The 16,712-nt window shown below is 53.8% G+C and overlaps 2 protein-coding genes across 2 annotated transcripts in view; one reads left to right on the top strand and one right to left on the bottom strand.

The window, feature by feature from the left end:
* Positions 1–16,712, top strand: part of LOC114694324 (cytochrome P450 2D1-like) — a 123,613-nt gene that overhangs the window by 59,851 nt on the left and 47,050 nt on the right. The gene's annotated exons all lie outside the window — the stretch shown is intronic.
* LOC114688905 (cold shock domain-containing protein C2-like) lies at positions 168–13,247 on the bottom strand. The gene is given in 6 exon segments (XM_028863380.2): positions 168–2,062; positions 2,431–2,553; positions 3,790–3,857; positions 3,859–4,092; positions 11,606–11,723; positions 13,190–13,247. Coding segments are annotated over 4 exon segments (465 nt in total). The 5' UTR covers positions 3,970–4,092; positions 11,606–11,723; positions 13,190–13,247; the 3' UTR covers positions 168–1,899.

The following is a 16,712-nucleotide window of genomic DNA, read 5'->3' as shown; positions in this document are numbered from 1 at the left end:
TAGTTCCTGTCACATGCTCTTAGGGCCACACTTTCAGACTAGCAAACATAGGGACAGGGGCTTGCCCCTGGAAGTCTTTGATCCATTGGAGCCCCAAACATGGCCAACATGTCGTTTCCTTCCTCAGCCCCTTCCCCAAGAACCCTCACACACAGGCAGCCCGGGCGCAGGGTGGGTCACAGTTCAGTTTATTGCCAGTGTTAGGAGGAATGGGGAGTCCGTGGCTGGGGTCTGGGTGGAGAGGTTTCTGACTCGCCACTGCAGGGTCCGAGAGTAGAGAGGAGACCTGGTGCCCCTTGCCAGTCAGGCAGCCTCAGGCTGACGTCTGGAGAGGACCTGCTCACAGGAGGAAGGCCTAGGTGGCCCTGGGGCCCACCTGCACCAGCAAGTTCCCTGTCAAGGATCTGCCTGTCTCTGTCACCCAGTGCTGGGTTACAGGCATGTTGGGGATTTGAACTCGGGTCCTCAAGCTTGCAGAGGACGGTTCTCCAGGGACAGGCCTTGCTGGAGAAGCCTAGTTCACAGTGGGGTGTCAGGTAGGTAGATCTTTTCCAGTGTGAGGTTCTAGGCTGCTGGCCTCGGCAAAGGGTTCTAGGACAAGGTGAGGGTACAAACACCCCAAATGACTACCCTGTGGTCCCGGAGCTACAAGGCCACCTAGGAAATCACTGACCCCTTCATCCTGGACATCTAGGCCCACATTTTACTTGCAGACTGGGTCTCATAAGGGTCGCTGTTGTAGCAGGCCCTTCTTGGGTCTGTGATCCCACCTATCTTCATGTTAGGTAATGGGCTCTCTAGAAGGGATACATCTTAGCCCCAGAGGGACTCCAGGTAAGAGGGGCAGTCACACTTGAGGAATGGATAAGAGCCAGCTCAGCTACTGACCTGTCAGGGATCTATAGGAGCCATTGTATAGCTTTGGGAAGAGGGTCTAATTGGGGGCGGCAGGGGGCGGGGGCAAGGCCAGTGGTCTCCCTGGCTGAGGACCATTCTTGCGGGTGCCTGGACCTGGCCTTGCCTGGGGTGACATGTCAGTCCGCTGCTGCACCCTCCGCCGCTGTCATGGCCAGCGCTGGGCAGGGCATCCACAGAGTTTGCAGGATGGAAAGGATGGTTCTGCCCGAGCTGGAGGAAACCATGTCCCCAGCTCACCCTGGGGATGGAATGAGCTTGGCTCCCCCAGCTCGGGGAGGAACCTAGGTCCGTGGGATTCCAAAGAGCCTCTGCTGGCTGAGGAGGGAGGACTGGTCTGCGACAGGAGCACCTACGTTTCCTCCTGCTCCCGGCTCTGTTCTCTCCAGGCCACCGAAAGGACGGGTCCGGGAGATGAGCTGGGTTCTGGCAGGGGCTGGCCCTGAATCTCCGTGTTTTGCCTTCTTGCTAAAGTTGGAGGCCCCTGCAAAGCACTCAAAGGCCTGGCTCCTCAAAGGAAGGGTCCAGGTCAGAGCAGACACCCAGGTCCGGCACAGGAGACGGGCGCTCAAGCAGACAGGACTAGGTACCGGACTGAGTGGGTCTGAGGACAGCAATGAACAGGCTCATAGGAGAGGGGTCTCTCTGGCTTCTCAGGGACACGACACAGACCCACAGAGACTCAGTGTATAGATAAGTGGGCAGGAGGGCGAGAAGGTCCTGTGTTTCCGTGGCAGGGTTGGAGGAAGGAGAAACAAGCCAAGGCAGAACTAACTGGTGGCTGCGCTCCATCCAGCCCTAGGCCGGATCACACAAGTCGTGGGTCACAGGTGGGTAGAAGCACACATTCACGGCCACAAGCACGGACGGACAGACAGACAAACGAGCACACCCAAGGGCTGGTCAGCAGCACACTGGGAGCACAGAGCTGGCTGCTGCCTGCCTCCGCGTGGGGGATAACCCCACACACACACACACACCTGCCTAGGATCCCACAACCTGGCCAGACCATGTCTCGTGGGGAGTGTGGGGAGCCAACTGGGTGAGCACCACCTCTACAGCCTGAAACTTCTGGTTCTTGGGTGGGATGGGACACATCTTGTAGGTCACCTCATCGCCTTCCACGGGGACATACTCCCCCTCGATGCTGGTGGACAGAAGGGGAAGGATTGCATCAGCAGACCAGTCCCCAGAGAGCACTGTGGCTCTTAGCCTCCCTAGACCAGGGACCCTCCAACTTCTCAGAGCCCTCATTTTCTAAGCTGTCAAAGAACAGTCTGGGGAATCCCCCTGGGGACTGAGGGAAGTAGGTCTGGCTCTCAGGACTCCCAGTATCTTAGCATAGGACCCCAGGGCCTCAGCAGTAACTACCAGGGTTTTGGAGACTGCCTGCTGATCCCTAACTGACCCCAGCCCACCCTGTGTCTTAGCACTCCTCAGAGCAGGAGAGCCAGCAGGAACACCCCCCCTCCGCAGCTAGGGGAGGGTCCGGTGAGGGGAGTAGAGAGGACTCACTCAGAAACATGCACGAAGATGTCCTCGGAGCCGTTCTCCGGGGTGATGAAGCCATGGCCTTGTGAGCGTGAGAACTGCTTACAGACGCCCTTGAACACGGGGCCAGCTGAGGCCCGAGCTGTCCTGGGGAGAGGGTAGGGGATTGGAGCTGTGGCCTGGAGAGCCTGTTCTTGGGGACACACACACCCCCCCAACAATACTGCCATGGGGCAGATAACAGAGACTGGGGCCCAGGGCAGGGTGACGGCCTGCCCAGTGTCTCAGTGTAGTGTACAAAAACATCTGGTTCCTTGTCAGTGTCCCTCCATCCAGATGTTTAGACTTGCATGACTTCCACTTGGAAGATTTCTGAGTGAAGCTAGGGGTGTAGTTCGGTGGTGGATGGTTTGCTTGCCATGTGTAAGGCTCAGGCTCCATCCTCAGAACCAATGAATTAATTAATTAAAGAAACAACTAAAACCAAGAGGCACCTCACCATCTCGTGGCAGCTGAGCAGTGCCGGTCATTAATTCTCATGTGCTATTTATTAAGTATCTGCTCTGACCTTGGGTCAGACCCAGGACAGTGCACACTTGCTATCCAGAGTAGTAACGATAATAAAAACCTTGCAGCCAGTCACAGGAGTGCATGCCTACAACCCCCAGCATTCAGAAATCTGGAGTAAGACAGAGCAGTTCAAAGCCCTGTCTCAAAACAAAAACAGAGACGAGGAGATAGATGGCCCAGTGGGTAAAATGTACTTGGTGCCGAGACTGACCACCTGAGTTTGAACCCCCGAACCCACATGGTGGAAGGAGAGAACCCACTCCTGACACGTGGTCCTCTGACCTCCACACACACAGGCTGTGGTAGGTACACACGCACACCACCAACAGTGATCAATGTAAAGCCCTTTGGCTTCCACAAACCCTCCCCATCTGGTCTCACGCAGTCGCCTCCCGAGGCCTGAGGCTGGTCCCTGGCAATCCGCTGCCCTCCCCTAAAGGTTCACTGTACCCCAATCCTGCAACACTCAAGTCCACTTTATTTATTTTATTCTTGAGACGTCCTCACTGTGTATCTCTGGGCTCTGTATCTCAAGTCCCTTTCCCCTGATGAATCTTCAAACTCAGCTAGGATGTCCTCACTCACTGCACCCCAGGCTAAGTCCTTACCTAGTGTTCAAAACCCCTCTGAACGGAAGACGTGGCTTATTCATTCATCCCTTAAGCTCCAGTCACAGCTCAGTCACGGGATGAAGGAGTGAGTGAAGGGACTCCGAAGTCACTGGAAGGTGGCACAGCTTCCTGGGAGGACAGGAAGGCTTGGCCCTGGCCTGGAGAAAGTTCAGAGGACCTAGGGGAGGGGACAGGTACTCACGCCGAGTATGTCCTGGTCCTTTTGGTAGGCAGAGGGCTGGGCAGGTCCCGAGGAGCGATGCCGCCACCAGCGTTCCCAGATCCGGCTGCCCTCCCTGTGGAAGGGGAACGTGGGCCAGACAGGAGACTTGGGGGAATGGAGAGGTGGGACCACTGGGGGTGATGTAGGCTCGGATGTCATGGTGGGGCCAGCAGGAGAGCCTGGTGGGCTCTGGGGCACAGGGGCCGGTGAAGGACTCTGGCGTCCTTTTGGGCAGGGCCCGGCCTTGCCCTGCTCAGTGGCCTCACCAGCTGTGGACTCCGTCTACAAGAGAAGAGAGAAACAGTGAAATGCAGCCAGGGAACAGCTCTGGGTACTGGACACAAGTTGAGAGGATTGTTGAGGCCAGCCACTCCCAAAGGCACCTGCAGCCCCACCCTGCCTCAGGATCCTCACCAGGAAGACAGAATCATCACATAGCTCAGCGCCTCTGAGGCTATGGCTTTAAGCCGAACCACCAAACGAAAAGAAGGGATTGGGGAAGTAACTCAGCTGGTAGCCTGCGTGCCCAGCCAAAACCACATAAAACCAGGCACGGGCCTGGCGTGGTGGCGCACGCCTTTAATCCCAGCACTCTGGAGGCAGAGGCAGGTGGATCTCTGTGAGTTTGAGGCCAGCCTGGGCTACAGAGTGAGTTCCAAGACGGTTAGGGCTATGAAGAGAGACCCTGTCTCAAAAAAAAAAAAAAAAAAAAAAAAAAGACAAACACACACACACACACACACACACACACACAGAGCAGGCATGATGACGCATCTGTTTAATAATCCTGGCTCCAGATTGTTCTGGATTCCACCGTAAGCTTGAAGCCAGCCCCATCCATATGGGACTCTGTGTCACAACACAAAACAGAACCTGCTTTAGAATCCCTAAATGCAGCTGTGGGCACAGTGGCTCACACCTTTAATCCCAGCACTCAGGAGGCAGAGGCAGGTGGAGCTCTGTGAGTTCGAGGCCAGCCTGGTCTACAGAGTGAGTTCCAGGACAGCCAGGGCTACACAGAGAAACCCTGTCTCAGAAAACAAAACAAAGAATCCCTAGTTCTTCCAGTTTGCAGTTCTATGACTCAGGGGTCTGGAGGTGGGACGTGTGGTGGCCAAGATTTGGCGTACACCTTAGTGGTTTCAAACTCACACACAGCTCTGGGTTCAGATTGTTACCTATGATTTGGTGACCTCCCAGCGATGCCCACCTGACAAGAAGCGTGGGCTCTCCTGGCTGACCGGCCTCAGTCAGTACTCGGGACCTTTGATGTCATGTCCTGCCCTCTGCTGTGGGTAATGCTGGTTCCTGTGTTCTAGGGAGGTTACCCTGAGGCCCAAACGCCATTCAATAGGCCCAAAACAGGAGCTTGCGAGCACATGGTGAACTCTTGGGAACATGGTCTACTTTTCATTAACCCAGTTTCTGCCTCTCAAAATGAGGTTGAAGGGCTGGAGCCGCAGCTCAGGGGGAGAGCGCTTTCTTAGCACGCTCGGAGCCCTGGGGTCTATCCACCCCGTCAAGTAGGGTGGGGTGGGGGTAAGAAACAGCCCAGATGCCTACGGGAGACCGGTAATTCCCTAGAGAGGTGGTATCTGCTGAGGGTTCAGTGATAGTTCCTGCCTGTGAGCATCAGTAGATACTGATCTCGTTGCTGGACCAGTGCTACTGTTTACAAAAAAAAAAAAAGCCTCTTGTAAGTTATTTCATTGTCTTCCATTGTGACATCTTAGGGCCCGTTACCTTGAAGACCTTGGGAAAATGATGTACCTCTACTGAGGAGAAGACTATAACTCTTTGCATGTCCCACCCATTCTTCCTCAAGAGCTTCAGAGTCATGGAGCCTAAGAGATGCCACTGTGGTGACGTGGGGAGAGACAGGTGGCCTGCAGGACTTGGCAGGACCTCAGGGCCAGGAGACCTCAGAGCTGCTACTACGAGCTGCTGACCTTGGGCCTCAGTTCCCTCATCTGTGAAATGGGACTGATGGATGACCCGGCCCCTCTCACTGGTCATCCTGAAACTTGGCTGAGCCTGTAATAGGAAGGCCCTTCTTTAGCTATAGTCACAAACACAGGAAGCAAGGCAGCGTCCCCAACGCCCCAACCCTTTATTCCCTCACTGTATCCTCATTTAAGGAAAAAAAAACACAAAAGTCTGCTTTTCTGCTAGGGGTTAAACTGCCCCTGAGCTGTATCTCTAGCTCTTAGCCATTTTGTTTGGTTGGTTGCTTTACCAAGACAGGGTTTCCCTGTGTAGCCCTGACTGTCCTGGAACTCTCTCTGTAGCCCAGGCTGGCCTTGAACTCAGAGATCTGTCTGCCTCTGCCTCCCGAGTGCTGGGATTAAAGGCATGGAGAAGATTGGCTCAAAGATCAGCTACTTTAAGTAAAGCACACGTAGTGCTCTTCCAGAGGCCCCCAGATTGTTTCTAGCACCCACACCGTGGCTCAAACTGTCTGTAACTCCAGTTCCAGGGATCTGATGCCCTCTTCTGGTTTTAAAGGGTACTTCATGCACTCGGTGCCTGCACTCATACACTCATGTGCAAAAAAAAGAAACTCGCACATGAATATTGACAGCAGTATTGTTCACAACGGTCACAACGGCTACCACCGAACACCCCAGGAGCAGATAAAGAAAGGGAAAGCCAACAGCCTGCTCCCTACCAGGCTTAGAGCAGAATGTGGCTCCTAAGCAGGCATGAAATACTGCTTCCGGTCACCACACAAATGAACCTTGGGAACACCTCAGAAAAAGCGTCCCCAATAGCACACATCAGGTGGATTTGCTGTCACGGGGCCGGGGTTGGGGGTGGCGGTGTTGACTAATGATAGGTCATTTCTTTTAGGGTGCTGACTACTAAAAAACGTTTATTCAGTAAGCACTGTGGTGACAGTCGGTGAATCCACTGAGCTTTGTGATTTTTTTTTTTTTTCCCTGATGCTGGGCCTGGTTGCCAACTAGGCAAGCTCTCTACCACTGAGCTCCACCCCGATTCCAAGCAAATAAACTGCACAATATGTGAACTGAATCTCAATAAAGCTGTTGCCAGAGATAAGGCAGGCACCGAAGTCCCCAGGATCACCCAGCCGGAGAAGCCCTGGTCCCAGGCCCTGGGTTCCCTCCTGGTGAGGGAGACAGTAGAGAAGACACCCTTGCTTCCTCGGTGGGGAACTAGGGCCACCGGACCTTCCCACTACAGTTTCCCAAGCCCTGGTGGTGTGCTGGGCAGTGCAGTGGCAGCCGGCAACGGGAGGTCATTGGGGGATGAGAGGGGAGGAGCCACTGTGGTTACCAAGGAGATGCAGGGGCTGCGGGGGCTGCCCCACCAGCCAGGTGATTGTCGCTGGGGGGGTGTGGGCAGCACGCTGAGCTGCCTGTGAGAAGGGAAGGTCACACACACACACTGCCACCCGGGTGGGTGAGCGCTGGAAGAGGCAGCAGCAGCAGGGGCCAGGGGCGGCCCCCCTCAGGAGCCACGGAAAGAGCAAGCCTTCCCAGGGCTCTTCACCTAGGCTGAGAGGGCTGGAGCTGGCTAGAGGCGGTTTCTACTTCAGGAAGCTTCTCCCAAGCCTGGCCTCAGTGACCTAGCTAAGGAGCTGCATGAAAATAGGCCCTCCCTCCTCAGGGGCTCTTCCGAGGTAAATGTAGGCGTGCCACGCAGGTGCTGCACCTGGGAGAATCAGTTCCTTACAGACAGGGCTGGTTCCTGACTGGGGGTGCTAGACCATTTCCCTCTATTCCCCTCCCTCCCTTAAGGACTGTTCCTCTGCTCCTGGCTGGCTTCCTTGCCCCAACAGCTCCCTTTCCTTGGTTTAATTCCTGCCGCGTCCCTTAAGGGCTAATATTATTACCCCACTTTACAGACAAGAAAACTGAGGTTCAGGTTAAATCAATCAAGGGCACAATGTCTGAGGCAAAAATCTAAACCAGGACAGACTGAATCTGGGACTTTGAAATGGTGTGTGTCACTTGATGTGTGTGCATGGGTGTGGTGGCCATGGGTTCATGTTGAATGTCTTCCTCTATTGCTCTCCACTTTGTTTTTCAAAACAGTGTTGCTCTCTCAGCCCAGAGCTCACAGATAGGGTAGCCTGCTGGCCAGTGAACTTCAGGAATCCCCCTGCCTCTACTCTCCAGTGCTGGGTTACAGAGGTATTCTGATGGGCTTGGCTTTTTACAGGGGCGCTGGGAATCAAACTAGGTCGCCCTGTTTGCATGTCAGTTCCTTTATTCAGCGAGCTCTCCCCAGATCCCTTTTTGCTTTTTTTATTTGGAGTTGGGGAGGGTTAGGGTCTCACCATACCAGTTGTCCTGGAACTTCCGACGTAACCCAAACTGGACTAGAATTTACAATCCTCCTGCCTCAGCCTCTCATGTCCTGGGATTATAGGCCTGCTCCACAATGCCTGGCTACTATTACTTTTTCTTTTTCAAGATTTATTTTGCTGGGTGGTAGTGGTGCACTCCTTTAATCCCAGCACTTGGGAGGTAGAGGCTGGGGGAATCTCTGTGATTTTGAGGCCAGCCTGGTCTACAAAGCAAGTTCCAGGACAGCTAAGACTATTACACAGAGAAACCTTGTTCTAAAAAAATTTTTTTTTTAATTATTTTATTGGCTGGTTGGTGGTGGCACACCTTTGATCCCAGCATCCTGGAGGCAGAGACAGGCGGATCTCTGAGTTCAAGAACAGCCTGGTCTACAGAGTGAGTTCCAGGACAGTCAGGGCTACACAGAGAAATCATGTCTCAAAACAACCCAAAAAATTATTTTATTGGGCTGGAGAGATGGCTCAGAGGTTAAGAGCACCGACTGCTCTTCCAGAGGTCCTGAATTCAATTCCCAGCACCCACATGGTGGCTCATAACCATCTGTAATAAGACCTGGCACCCTCTTCTGTATATATAATAAATACATCTTTAAAAAATTATTTTATTATTTTCAATTACATGTATATATGTGTGTATTTGTGTATGTGTCATGTATAAGTGCAGATGCCTACCGAGTTCAGAAGAGGACGCTGGGCCCTCTAGAGGTGGAGTGACAGGCAGTGTGAGACTCACAACATGGACTCTAGGAAGTCAGGTCCTCTGGAAGAGCAGCAACCTCTCCCAGCACTTGGGAGGCCTAGGGCAGGCAGATCTCTGAGTTTGAGGCCAGCCTGGTCTACCTAGCTTATTCCAGGACAGGCAGGGGCCACACAGAGAAACCCTGTCCTGAAAAGCCATAAGTAAACAAATAAATAAATATTTTAAATTTTATTTGTTTTGTATGTACATGTTAATATGCATACATGTGTGCAGTATCCACAAAGGCCAGAAGGGGGCATCAGATTCCCTTGGAGCTAGAGTTAACAGGTGATGTGCTGGGCGCCAGACTCTAGTCCCCTACCAGAGCAGCAAGTGCTTTTAGTGGATCAGCCATTGCTCCAGCTCCTCAACACGCAGTCCTGTGACCAAGGATGAACTTTGGACCCTCTGAGTACTGGGATTACAGGCTTGAGCAGTGATGCTCTGGTTTGCTCATCGGGGCTCTAACCTCTCTGGGACCAGAAAGGGACCTGGTTGGAAAAGCTATATGATACCTAGAGAGCCCGGGGAGATGAGAAGAAAATGCAGAGCCAGCCTGCAGCTTGGACTCTGTCTCCAGAATATTGATGCAGGAAGGGACAAGCAGCATCAAGGCTTTCATTGTTTGGATGCCAGTACGCTATGCAAAAAGCCTTTTGGGTTGTTTTGGTTTGGTGTTTTGTTTTACATTCGTTTATTTCTTGGGGTCCTGGAGACTGAAGCAGGTCTTAAGTAGTCAAGTCTAGCCTCGAACTCCTAATCTTCTGGGTTATTATAGGTATCGTCATCACACCTAGCCTATGTGGGACTGAGGATAAAACCCAGGACCTCATCCAGGCCGGGCAATGTGAGATCCAGAACCTGACCCACCAGGAACAGGCATGTCCTTGGCCATGCATGGTGGCTCTGGCCCACCACATGGCTCTCCATTCCCCCGGATGAAATCCAAACTAACAGATTACTTCTGCAGTGGTGGGACCAGAGAGGCGAAGCCAAAGAACCCTCAGGACTGTTTGGAGCTAACCTAAGGTGTGATACAGTGTCACGGGGCCACAGCACTCAGGACAGTGAGTCAGCCCTGGCAAGAGGTGACTAGAGCCAGCTGGAACTTGGCTCCAGTTCTCAGACCATCCCTCCTAAAAACTCCCTCCTAAAAACTCCCTCCTAAAAACTGGGGTACAAGTGGATGTCTTGACAGTGAGAATCCCCCTTCAGTGTGGGCGCCTCAGTGAAAGCAAGTGGCTCCCCCATCCACCTGGGACGGGCAGCCGTCACTCACTCTCTGGGCTTCACCTTTATCCCTAGACACATGAATCATTGCTGATCCAGATGCCCAATGAAGGCCAGTCCAACTCTCCTCTGAGGTTAAATACTCACGTGGGCATACACAAAGAGGCAGTTCCCAACCTACAAAATCTACCCACGCCCACACACAAGTACACACACACACACACACACACTCTGTCTCTCACACTCTAAAATGGATTGAGAAACACTGGAGCAGTCTACACAGCAGAGGCAGCCTTGACCATAGAGGGTCCCCATCTAGTGTAGAATTTGAGACTCTCTGGCTAGACTTCCTGCCGCAAGTCTCTGCCACCTGTCAGGCTCCTGTGCCATTTGTGCCTCATAAGAAGCCTAAACAGTAATTACCACCAACGTACCCATTCCTCAGAAGAGTAAACCAAGGCCCAGAAGGGTGAAGAGACTCACAGAAGTCACCCAGCTGGCCCAGCAGCCCTCTTGAGCCCTGGAGAGGTGTGGAAGAGGGGGTGTGAAGCCAAGGCAAGGTGAAAAAACCCTCAGTTCCCTGGACAAAACTTCCCCACCTCCAGCCTCCCCCAGAGAATGATGTACAGGGCCAGAGAAGAACTGGGGAGCCAGGATTTGGGGTTCTATTTCTGGTGTTGTGCTGACTCAGACCATGACCTTGGGTGAATCACTCACCAACTCTATGAGGCTTAAAAACAACTCCCCCAATAAAAGCGTTCCCGCCCCAAGTCCCCATTATGGGGGCGCCACTAGGGAGGAATGGGTACATCTGTTTAAAAATAGAAAGGCAGGGAACACAAGGTAGGTGGTGGAGGAGCTGGTTGGATGTCTTAGGCTCGTCCGTGGTGCTGGGTCCTGGGAAGGTGACAATAACCTTGAGACCACCTACCTGGCTCCTCCCTCCCCCAGCTCCTCCCTCAGACACTCCTTAAAACACATCAGGGCCAAAAACTGCTCTTGCAGCTGGAGGTGACCTAGTTAAACCTGATTCCTTTCCCTCCATGCTCTGTGTGTGTGTGTGTGTGTGTGTGTGTGTGTGTGTGTGTGTGTGTGTGTGTGTGTGTAAGGTGCTGTCCCAGCCAATACTAAAGACTAATGACTGAAGTGACCCTCTACTCAACTCCTGGTCACACGTCCAGGCAACTCTGGGGCTGTTGTTCCTAAGGCTTTGGGCTTCTCTGCCATTATTCGGGGAAGGAAAGCCAGGATATCACCTAGAACCAAGTTCACAGACAAGCTCCACCTCACCCTGACTGTGTGAGCCTAAGCAAGTCACCTTCCCATTCTGCCCTCCTCCCCCCCCGCCCCCAGGATCATACTGTCCAAAGTCACACTTAGTGGCCGAGTGGGGATGCTCAGTGTGGTCACTGTTAAGCCACCCCCTGCCTGGTCACTGTCGTTTCCTGGGGAGGGATGTGTGCAGGCCCCACCCCCTGATTTCAATCCCTCACCTGGCTGTGGGTGTCCCCCAAGCTGCCTGCCCACAGGGCTCTGGGTCCTGGACACCAAGCTTGTGACTAGTGATCGTGACCAGCTGTTAGGTCCAGAGCACCCTCTGCTGGGTATCACCTGTAAAGGGTGGGCACACTTAGGGTGGGTGGGGGCACTCTGTCTTTGGATGGCTGGCAAAGAACCCTACTCCATCATCTTTCCATCCCTCTGGATCCTTGAGGGCCACTAGGGAGCCCCCTCCCTAGCCAATAAGCATCTTCAAACCTATCGTTTAGCTGTCTGTCCCCAGGCCTGGGACAAAAACTGGTGTGTTCTCCCGGGACCCTTTGCCTCTGGCTTCTGTTTGCACTGTTTGTGTTTTTTGAAGGTGGGGCCAGTCAGACAAGGATGGAAAAGAGGTGTTTTTGGAGAAGACTTCAAGGCAATGTGGGGCAAGAATGGGAGGAGACACTCAGAATCCAAATACTCGCATCCAGAGACCTCTGGGATGGAGTCAGGTTTGGGAAAGAGCCCCACCCCCAACCCTACCCCCACCCCCTGCCCCACAAGGCCTGGAAATCTTCCTTCCCAGGGAAAGGCCCTGACTGGATGGCATCCAGGCAACCGGTGCCAGGCTGTCAGAGAGGGCACCCACCCCCCCACCAGGCACACGTCCTTCTCCCCTCCCCCAGCCCCAGCGGATGCAGCAGTTCACACTCTGGATTTATTATTGTTCTCAGTCCTGTCCCCCTCCCCCTCGGGAAGAGCCTGGCAGCCTGGCAGCCTGGCAGGAACCTGCTGTCTCCTTGTGGGTGCCAGCATCGCACCTTATCTCCACTCAGTCTCCTTGGGTCAGGGTCAGACCACTCAGGGGCTCGATGCCAGCCAAGGCCAACCTGAGTCCTTGCATCCCACAGCAAGGGTGGCCCAGCCGGCCTGTCACCCCTGCCCTACAGTGGGCTGTACCCAGGCAAAGGGGGAGGTCAGAGCTAGCCCAGCAAGCATGCAGGGGGGGAGCAGGGACTCAGTGAGGTGGCATAAAGGCAAAAATAACACGGGGCCATCCCTCCAGCCAGTTGACACAATTATCTGCCATGCTCGGGGGGAAAATAGAGTGAGGAGGAGACAGCTGCTCTGGGACCCTTGCCTGCCTCAGGCGGTCGGTCCCTCTCCTCTGCCCTGGCCTCAGTGCAGATTCCAGGGGCAAGATCCAGCAGTGCTCCGGACTGGTCTTTTAGGGTCTGGAAGGAGCCATGGCTTTCCCTCACTCAGTCCGCAGACTGGAGGCTGCGGCTTGGCAGGAAGCAGCAGTTATCTGCCTCTGAACCCAGACAGAGTCCCAGACACAGGCATTCACACGCATTCAGACGCGGGGGAACCACTCCGCCTGCCTCGGCTTTTCCCAAGGGTCAAGGGGAGAGAAGGGAAGGGCGGTGGGCTCCTCCGCATCCCGAGGATCCTCTGAGCAGAGCTGGGGTTGGTCCAGCTCCGACCTTTCCAGCCTCACTCCACACACCCTTTCTTGGCACCCACCGCCCTCGCCCCTGCCTCTGCCACAGTTTCCATCACAAGCTTCCTTCAGGTCCCCCGGGGCTGCCCCTTACCTCGCCCTGGCAGCTGGGGCCAGGCACTGCCTCCTGTAGTGGGCAGCACCTATCTCTGGACCGCGGAGCTGGCTGGCAAGGCTCACGTCTGGATGATGCACTCCGTGGCGTGTGTGTGTGTGTGTGTGTGTGTGTGTGTGTGTGTGTGTGGTGTGTGTGCAGGAGGCACCTCGGCCCCTCACTCACTCACACACGCCTTCCTGCTGACGTCAGGATATGCTGGAGGGAGGGACCGGGATAGGATGGGAATTTGTACTCCCGGCTTAAAGGGACACTAGGCTGTCTCCTCTCTGGCCCAGACATCACCTCCTGAGCCAGGCGAGTGCTGGGTGAGTGAGTGAGTGGCTAAGCTGCGTGGTCGCTCTGAGCTTTAACGCTTCCTGTTTTGGAAAGTGGCTTTTATTGCTGGACCAAGGTATAATTAGCCCCACCAGGTCAGGGTAGCTGCTGGGGAATGAATGCAGAGGAGGAGCTAGAGACAGCAGGAACTTTGAGGTGCAGAGGGGTGCTTATGTGCGTGTGTTCATACTGGGAGGTCCCGCAGGGTTGGGGGATGTGTCCTGGAGAAGGGAGGGGGCCAGAGGAGAGGGGAGACCCTCTAGGAATAAACCAGGTTCCTAGGACTCCAAGACATTCCATCTCCTCCCACCCCCACCCCCCACCCCCTACCTCCGCCCAGTCTCAGACTGACCCCAGCAGCTGGTGCTGAGCAATGTCCTCTCAGAGGAGCTGAGCTTTCCGGTGAAGAATGTGGTCAAATCTCTCTGGCATACAAAGGTTCTCGGGAGGGGCTGCTGAAGCCAGTGGAAGCGGAGTCTAAAAGAGTAATGAGTGTCTCTCTGTTTCCTACACACACACACACACACACACACACACACACACACACACACACACACCATCAGGGAGGCTCCTAGAAGGGGGCCAGACTCAGCAGATTCAGTCCAAGCAATTTAGTTCTGGGGTCTCACTTCAGACAGTCCTGGGTTTGACTCTCAGACCCTAGGCAACTCCTTTAGAACTCTGTCTATGAGCTCAGGGCCAGGCTGCAAGAGGCATCCATAAAGGGGCTTCTCTGCCTCCTTCCGGTCGCCTCTCCTCAACTTCAGCTTAGAAAGAAGTCTTCTCTGGTGTCAATTTAGTACTACTGAGTCACAAGGAGGGGCCCTGCGAGCTGGCACAGACCGATAAGTCCCAGGCCTTGGGAGGGTGAGGCTGAAAGATTACAAGTTTGAGTCTACCCTGGGCTACCTAGAGAGACCCTGTCTCAAACAAACAAACAAACAACACCAACAGACATACTGGTACGTACCTGTGATTCCCAGCACTAAGGAGGCTGAGGCTGAGGACTGCTGTGAGTTTCAGGTCAGCCTAGACTCTATGATAAGAACCCGTGTCCATCAAAACAAAGCAAAAACAAATGAGCCAGAGCTCAGCAGCTCAGCTGCTCTTCCAGGGGACCTGTGGGTTCCCAGCAGCCATGCAGTACGGGTTACAGCTGCCTGCAACTCCAGCTGCGGGGGGGGGGGGGGGGGGGGGGGGATCCAACTCATCGGCACACATGTGGCAGATACTCACAGACACACACACACACACACACATAGATAAAAAATGACTTTTAAAAAAGCTCAAGCAGACAAACACACACCAGAATAAAGATAAAAAGATGAAAAGGAAAGATAAGAAAAATAAATCAAAAAATCATAAGAGTAGCCAAGATGCACTGAGGATTCTTCCGTGCAAGAAAGTGTACATTGTCTTTTTTTATACACTGGACAGATTCACTTATTTTTGTAGTCCTTACCGCACTAGAGAGGAAAGGGGGGTCAGTAGGGGAGAAGAATTAGCCTGTGTTAGTCACCTGGGTATAGGAGTGTTGGATGCAACACCATGCTCGCCACACATGTCTAGAAATGATTTTGTTGTGGTGGTGGTTTTTTGCTTGTTTGGTTTGGTTTGGTTTTAGGCAGGGTCATACTAGAGAGCCCTGGCTGGCCTGAAACTCCCTTTGTAGACTGACCTCGAACTCACAGAGATCCGCCTGCCTCTGCCTCCCAAGTGCTGGGATTAAAGGCGTGCGCCACCACCGCCCGGCTCTGTCATGACAATCCAGGAGAGACTGGGGGCTGTCCTGCTGCCCCACACTGAGGGGCCTTCCTCTCCCTTTTGGTCCCCCACTTCCTTCTTTGTCTTTTTTTTCCCAAGGGGCTGGAGAGATGGCTCAGTGGCTAAGTGCACTGACTGCTCTTCCAGAGGTCCTGAGTTCGATTCCCAGCAACCACATGGTGATTCACAACCATCTCTAGTGGGATCTGATGGCTTCTATCTGATTCTCTTTTCTGTTATGCAGGCATACATGCGAACAGAGCACTCACATGTACATAAAGTACATAAGTAAATAAATCTTGAAGAAACTAATTTCTGCTCCTTTTGAGACAAGGTCTGGCCCAACAGAACCAGTGACCAGACCTGGGTTGGGATACTGGTGCCCAGGCCAGCTGTCTTGCCAGTGGCTTTGAACTGAGTGATGGATTCAGTGGAAGGGAGCTCAGAGGATTTCTCTGAGCTCAGTGCCAGGAATGAACCAGGCTTGCCTGAGCCTAGAAAGCAGTCGTGGGGAGAGGCCCTCCGCTGAGGTGGGCCGAAGGATCCCTCAGCGGAGCAATGGGAAGGGGTTGATGCAGCAGGAGAAGGGAAGGAAGTCAGTGTTAGGAGCCGACCCATGAGGTGGGAGCCGTGCCTCAAAGGCTGGTTCAATGGGGGCTAGGACTTGGCCCTTTGCAGACCAGGCTAAGGCCACGGCCAAGGTCTTGATCCCTCCCTTTGCGTCCAGTTTCTTTTCTGTCCCCGACACTGGTAAACACAGGCTGGGGCTGCCAGCAGCAGGGCCCAGTGAATGAAGGAGGCTGGCCCTGGTTTGAAGTATTGTGGTGATTATCCCCCCACGCACAGAGAGGGCACAGCTGTTCATTCAGGAAGTGAGCAGCAGAGACACACCCACCCACCCACCAGCCGCTGAGTAACAAAGAAATCGTCTGCTTGCATCCAGGGGCTCTACGGGAAGGCTATTTTTGTGAACAGCTGAGCATTTAAAAGCTCCTCTCCTCGAAAGCCTTCCTCACAGTGGAGAAGCCGAGGGAGAGGTGGGCGGAGCCAAACAGCATGGCGTTCTCTCCATTACGCCTCACTCTAATTTCTTGCTACAACCAGAGGATGGACCAGCCCTGGACCAGCGTGGCATCCACTGATTTAACCCTTCAATGCACACAGACCCCTGTGGTGTCTGTACACCCAATAGATAGAAGATAGGAAGTTCAGACAAGGAGAGGTTAAAAACCTTGTCCACCCAGGTATAGTGGCTCATACCTGTAATCCCAGCATTCGGGAGGGTGAGGCAGGAGAATTGCCTGCAGTTTGAGGTCAGAAGAGTCTACACAGTGAGTTCCAGGTCTGCCTGGGCTACATAGTGAGAGTCTGCCTCAAATGAAAACAAAAGAAGAAACTTGCCCATACTGGAGCTGGTATT

This window comes from Peromyscus leucopus, chromosome 20, assembly GCF_004664715.2.
Source record: "Peromyscus leucopus breed LL Stock chromosome 20, UCI_PerLeu_2.1, whole genome shotgun sequence".
Classification (NCBI taxonomy): Eukaryota; Metazoa; Chordata; class Mammalia; order Rodentia; family Cricetidae; genus Peromyscus; species Peromyscus leucopus.
This window is presented reverse-complemented; position numbering and strand designations above follow the sequence as displayed.